The sequence below is a fragment of the Nansenia antarctica genome (assembly GCF_963989245.1).
Source record: "Nansenia antarctica genome assembly, chromosome: 17".
Classification (NCBI taxonomy): Eukaryota; Metazoa; Chordata; class Actinopteri; order Argentiniformes; family Microstomatidae; genus Nansenia; species Nansenia antarctica.
In genome coordinates, this window is record NC_137687.1 from 8712029 (window position 1) to 8719258 (window position 7230).

Consider the following 7230-nt stretch of genomic DNA (forward strand, 5'->3'; position numbering starts at 1 on the left):
TCCTTATGAACTATACAAAATCGTTTTCTTATGAAATATGAACTTTTTAACTTTTTCTAAAGAAAATAAAGAAAGTGTTGCCGGACAACACAAAGGGCATAGCCCAAAAAGCGAATGAAGCAAAAAGGCTTACCGGTATAACCCCAGATAATAATGGTTGGGGGAAAGTGTTTTATTTATTTTTATTAAAAAAAAAATCTAATCTTTTATTTTTGAAAAACATGTTATGTTCATGTGTTTTTGGTCATGTTCATGCACGGTTTCTGCTCTGCGACATGTTTTGTTTAATGCTTTTACTAAGGAAATACATGAGGAGTTACTTAGCTCGTCAAATCGTAAATAAGGTCTCTGTATTGCTTAACTTTACACAGTAACTTCACACATATTACACAATAGCCTATATTGTTTTGCTGTGCTGTGGTAGAGAAGACAAGAGACCATCTAGAGTTCACACCCACGCCCCCTGCCGCCCCACACACCCAGCCCGCCCCACCACCAGCACACCCGGCCCAGCCAAGCAAGCACAGACCATAAAAGGCCCCGCACAAGGACGGCCAAGCAGGTGCCCCGGCGGCGGAATAGACCAGGCACATGGGGCAGCCGGGGAACCCCAAGGGGAGGCCCAAGGACCACCAGCGCATAGCAAGCAAGCAAGGGTGAAAAACCTAGTACACCATGTATCCAGGAAAAGTTCCTTGCATATTATCGGCGTACACACTGTCCATACATTTAGTGTTATATCTGCATCATTCTGCATCCAGCATGGGCACAGGTCCTGCCAAAAGAGAATCTCAAGCGCAGTTATGATGCAACAACACAATAAAGATGACAGCAATACAACCTGATTGTGGTCCAGGTACATCCTGGTACCGGTTCTGGTACTGCTCTAGGTGCTACTGGGAGCTGACAGTGCCTCATCAGCACCCAGGTCCTTTTTCCTGTCAACACAAGATCTCAAAGCACGAGTATGGTGTAATAGCATAGTGATCCTAGTTCTATAATGTCCAATGTCTCCCTTAGTTACAAAAGGCGACATTGAATAAGTAGGTTTTAAGGTCTCGCTTAAAATTTCCTGAGTTTTAGACAACCTCAGGCCCTCAGGTAGGGTGTTCCACAATCTAGGAGCATATATGCTAAAAGCTTATACTCCAAATCTCTTAGTCCTAGCCTCTGGTACTATTAGAAGTTCCGTGCCACTAGACCTTAGGGGTCTAGCTGGTGTGTATCTTATGAGCATGTCTACCATGTATTTGGGCGCATCGCAATGGAGTGATTTATAGACTAATAAAAGGATCTTAATGTCTATTCTATAACTGACAGGGAGCCAGTGTAGTGATCTCAGCACAGGTGTGATGTGCACTCTTCGTTTGGTCCTAGTAAGGACACGAGCAGCAGCATTCTGAACCATTTGTAGTCTATTAATCATTGTTTTGGGGAGACCTGTCAGGAGAGCATTACAGTAATCTAGCCTACTAGTAACAAACGCATGCATTCGTTTTTCAGTGTCTGCCTGGGAGAGAAATGATTGTACCTTAGTGATGTTTCTTTAATGGTAAAATTATGTTTTAATAGTATTATTAATATGGGTTTCAAAATTTAGATCTGGGTCAATTATGATACCAAGATTCCTAGCCTGACACTCACTAAGAGCTAGTGTTTTCAAATAAGCAGATCATTTCTCCCAGTTTTCTCGCCAATGATCAATACCTCTGTTTTTTCTTGATTGAGTTGGAGAAAATGTTGTGTCATCCAAATATTAATATCAGCAATACAATCTATCAGGTGGTCGACCATCTCGTAGTCAGACAGTGCTGGGGGGTAGTAGATGTCTCAGGAGACACAGTGCTGGGGGGTAGTAGGTGTCTCAGGAGGCACAGTGCTGGGGGTAGTAGATGTCTCAGGAGACACAGTGCTGGGGGGTAGTAGATGTCTCAGGAGACACAGTGCTGGGGGGTAGTAGATGTCTCAGGAGACACAGAGCTGGGGGGTAGTAGATGTCTCAGGAGACAGTGCTGGGGGGTAGTAGATGTCTCAGGAGACAGTGCTGGGGGGTAGTAGATGTCTCAGGAGGGACAGTACAGGGGGTAGTAGATGTCTCAGGAGGAGCAGTTAAGGTGTAACCTGAAGAGATGGAGGTCTTCAGTCTCCGGCGGAAGATGGGGAGTGACTCTGCAGTTCTGACTAGTGACTACTGATGTTACGGTCGACGCGGTAGTCATGACGTCGATCTTCCAACGCAATGTGCGTAGATACAAACGAAACGTATCGATGCTCGTCAATTTGGCAAAAACCATGTGATCACCCGAACAAAGCTTTGTACGTCACACGAGCACCTGTGACCGATGTGTCAATCATTCCGCAAACGAGGCAGTGGTCCAAATTATGGTGTGTTATTCCAAAGAAATTCTTTGTATGTTTTGCTATGTGAGTTGGTTGATTGGTTGTGACTGGACAGCAAAATAAGCTGCATTAACTGTGCTCCCAGAGTGTAGAGGCCATCTAACATGCAGTGTGTTCAATATGAGCAAGCATGGCACTCACTGAATCAGGATTCTATGAGACTAAAAGGTAAACAAAACTGTGTGTGCATACAGCCTGTTCTGTACTCCAATAAAGAAATAACAAAGAAACTGTTTACTGCTTAACTACTTTTATTACATTCAGTGGGGAATAAAACATTGGCATAAGTATTGGACTTCAACTGACTCAATTTCAGCTAGAATACATTCAACGATTTGTTGGGGGGGGAAATCATGAGGTATTGCATTTAGCGAGTTGAGGATGTTGAGTGTCCTCTACATACACCTGCCCAGTCACAATGTAAGTCAGATCCCCCCAGTTAATCACATCGCCTGGGCTGTAGTCTACATTATCTGTGAAGTGCTGAATCTCACAAGGAGACAGGACGCCGTTCCACACATGCACATCAGTGATGTGGCCAACAAATGACTGGCTGTTAGCAAAGCCCCCCCCATAGTTGTCTTGCTCCTGACCCAGAACAATGCTGAGATCACCATCAATTTTACTCCCTCTGTAGCCCTGCTTCCGCAGGCTGGGCTTCCCATTGGTCCACACCTGGCTGATCCCATTGGTGGAGTTCCAGGTCCCACACACTGACACGCACACATAGGGCTCATGTGGCAGCCCCTTAAACACTTGAACTCTATCCATGATCCCAAACTGCAGTTCCCCAACTCCCTTGAACAGCATCAGGTTGTTGAAGTGTCTTATGGAGGCGCCGGACAACAGAACATAATTTCTCTGCAGGTCTGTGAAATACCTTCAGGAAGAGATTCATAAATATAGAGTTAGATCAAGAAATGTTCAATATAACTAGGGATTCACCATGCAGACACAAGGTCAACGTCAGTCAAGGTGTTTTGAGTTGTCTTAACTTGACGACAGAAGAAGTATTGAACACTACGTTACCTGAGACATAAGGACACAGAGCCAAGGATCTCTCCTATTGGGATCAGCTTCACGTGTGCATTCTTCGTCACTTGTCCAAATATAAACATTTTACCTGTGAGGTCTGGTCAGACAAACAGGATTTAGTCCATCAAATCAAACCATTCAAAGCACATATGGAATTGTTAGTACTGTCTGAAGAGATTTCCAGTGCCTATACAAATGTAAATGGTGTACTTCCAGGTATGTGCGCATTGCCATATGAATACTGATCGTATGTCAAATGAGCGTTCATGTTCAAAGTAAATCAACAGTATGGTCACCTGATGTCTCACCTTTATGCTGAAATGGGTCAGAGGCCCAGCACATGGTGAACATGACCAGCACCACAAAGAGTCTCTCCATCTGTTCACAATACAACAGCATTGTTTACAACAAATATTACATTAGGGTTTCAATGTGCATGCATTGTGTGCACAGTATACATGGGTTTGCATTCTCTTCAATTGCATGGCATTAATGGACAAAATGGCTTTTACCGTATGTCATGTTAGAGAACCTACCTTGTCAGTTCTACTGAACGGCAGATGTTCTGTAGCTTTGTTGATCCAGGAGATGTCTAGTTTAGTTCCCAAGATGTCTGGTCTCTCCTGTCCTTTTTTATTGTGATCAGTGAAACAGGGAAGTGGCTGCTCCTTATCTGTGAGTCCTGTGGAGGAGGCCCAGGTGTGGCATGTGGGGCTAACAAGCCTGCAGTCTGCTTCCCTGGGCCATCCACCTGATTGGGGAATGCGGGGCAGCTGTGCATGGTTATCTATACCTGGTACTCTGTGGTATCACTACGGCTACGTTCACACTGCAGTGAAATGTGACCCAAATCCGATTTTTTTCACACACTTAACATTTAAGACCACATATGGCCACATAGCCTACACATCGACACAGTTTGTCACAGCACCTTTATTGACAAGACATCACAGATGATGGTGGGCTACATATTTTGCCCCAAATTCCTGACTTGTGAGTCAGTCGATACAGCCGCCATACCATGACCTGACCAGCAGATGGCAGTATGGAGCTGGTTGGGTTCGTCTGGTTCGTTGCGTCTGATGGCTGGTCCTACCCCTGTCTGACGTGATTGGTCATAAACATCGTATTGACGTGATGTGATTGGTTGGTAACCTTAGTAGGAGGGGAACGATGACCAGGGTAAAAGTGAAGCAACACTGTATGTTATTTATTACATTCTAGAGTTTTAACAACAGTGATGTATGTTATTTATTACATTCTAGAGTTATAACAACAACACTGTATGTTATTTATTACATTCTAGAGTTATAACAACAACACTGTATGTTATTTATTACATTCTAGAGTTATAACAGCAACACTGTATGTTATTTATTACATTCTAGAGTTATAACAGCAACACTGTATGTTATTTATTACATTCTAGAGTTACAGCAACACTGTATGTTATTTATTACATTCTAGAGTTATAACAACAACACTGTATGTTATTTATTACATTCTAGAGTTATAACAGCAACACTGTATGTTATTTATTACATTCTAGAGTTATAACAACAACACTGTATGTTATTTATTACATTCTAGAGTTATAACAGCAACACTGTATGTTATTTATTACATTCTAGAGTTATAACAGCAACACTGTATGTTATTTATTACATTCTAGAGTTTTAACAGCAACACTGTATGTTATTTATTACATTCTAGAGTTATAACAGCAACACTGTATGTTATTTATTACATTCTAGAGTTATAACAGCAACACTGTATGTTATTTATTACATTCTAGAGTTATAACAGCAACACTGTATGTTATTTATTACATTCTAGAGTTATAACAACAACACTGTAGGTTTTTTATTACATTCTAGAGTTATAACAACAACACTGTATTTTATTTATTACATTCTAGAGTTATAACAGCAACACTGTATGTTATTTATTACATTTTAGAGTTATAACAACAACAATGATGTATGTTATTTATTACATTCTAGAGTTATAACAACAACACTGTATGTTATTTATTACATTCTACAGTTATAACAGCAACACTGTATGTTATTTATTACATTCTAGAGTTATAACAGCAACACTGTATGTTATTTATTACATTCTAGAGTTATAACAGCAACACTGTATGTTATTTATTACATTCTAGAGTTATAACAGCAGCACTGTATGTTATTTATTACATTCTAGAGTTATAACAACAACTGTAAGTTATTTATTACATTCTAGAGTTATAACAGCAACAAGGACTTGAAGAAGTTCTACAAAGTCCTGTCAACGAATCGTGAGCTTAGAATTATAAGGTTCTATCTCCGTTTAGGGTAGTTCAGAGATATTGAGCGTCAACGTTTTTACATTACATTATGTTTTGTGAGATGGAACCATAGTATTTTATTAATTACTAACTAAAAAATGTCAACATTTTAAAAATAACACCACACAGGCATTAATAAACACCTAATGGATCAGATTCGGTAAAAAACTCAATTTTTACAAAAATGGAGATAGAACCTTATAATTCTAAGCTCACGGAATACTGACGATGGGCAGATAGAGTTCCTGTCAACTATGGAAGGTAGAGCACAGTGCAATATCACAGATGTTAAAACCTGTGACTCTTATCCAGATCAACACGCATGCGCTGCTGTTTTCCTACGGACTGCCTCGAGCAGCGTTCTCACCGAAAGCGAAGTGATGCACGCGTCGTTTCGAATCAGAGCGAAACCACCCTTATCAGGCGGAGGAGCATGTGTCGGTTGTTTGCCCTGGGACGGAGTGACTTCGAATGCGCGTTCTCACAGCTCCAAACGACGCAGAGCAAAGCGAATCTTATCCAAAACTCCGATTCCAAGTTAAGCAAATGTTCTAGGGAGAACAGGGTGTGTTCGAAGTCATTCATGTCTTTTCATGTCTCATTCGAAGTCACTCCCAGCGAATTGTATCCAAAACTCTGATTCCAAGTGAAGCAAATGTTCTAGTGAGAACACACCCTAGTGAGAACACACCCATAGGAAAAACAACATTTGCTTCACTTGGAATCTTTTCACTTGCTAGTTTTGGATAAAATTCGTTTTGCTCTGTGTCGTTTGGAGCTGTGAGAACGCGCATTCGAAGTCGTACAACCAACGGATGCTCCGCTTGAAAAGGGTGGTTTGGATTAGAAACGACGCATCCATCACTTCCCTTTTGGTCAGAACGCTGCTCGAGGCAGTCCATAGGAAAACAACAGCGCAGGTGTGTCGATCTGGATAAGAGAGGGACGAACGGGCAATTTTATTTTTTTCTGACCAATCAACTACCACGTCTGTTGCTTCGATTGCGTATGTTACTTCGTTTACATAAAGGGCTGTGAGAACGCAAATCAGAGAAATAATGTATGCAACAATGTTGCAATCTCATCCACTTGCTCCTGGTCATGATTCGGATTTTCATGTGAGAACATGACCGTAGTCTTGGTTCTGTGTACCCTCTGCTCTGGCTACTCTAATCTGTGGCACTGCTTCCCTCATTAACAGACAGAAAAAACTCCCACAAGTTTGACACCAAAGAGGAAGAGACAAAGTCGCTGATCTACAACTACCAGCCTGTCTACACTGGAACCAAGTCTGCATTTGAACAGATATATTTCTTTTGATGTTTTTAAAATATGAATAATGAATAGTTATGTACAGTATTATTGTATTGATATGAACAATCTGTGGCATCTACAATCCTTAGTCCAGTGGTTGTCAAACCTCTCCTCGGGGACCCCCGGGCCGCTCCACATATCTGATCTGT

General features: G+C 41.4%; 1 protein-coding gene across 1 annotated transcript; it reads right to left on the minus strand.

Annotated features, from left to right (window-relative positions):
* Nucleotides 1–397: 397 nt before the first annotated feature.
* On the minus strand, nucleotides 398–3518 carry LOC308172357 (C-reactive protein-like; the record flags this gene model as incomplete). The annotated part of the gene is made up of 3 exons (XM_080547269.1): nucleotides 398–415; nucleotides 2848–3280; nucleotides 3430–3518. The coding sequence occupies 3 exons, from the start codon at nucleotides 3516–3518 to the stop codon at nucleotides 398–400; spliced, it is 540 nt and encodes a 179-aa protein (XP_080403395.1).
* Between the last annotated feature and the right edge of the window lie 3712 nt (nucleotides 3519–7230).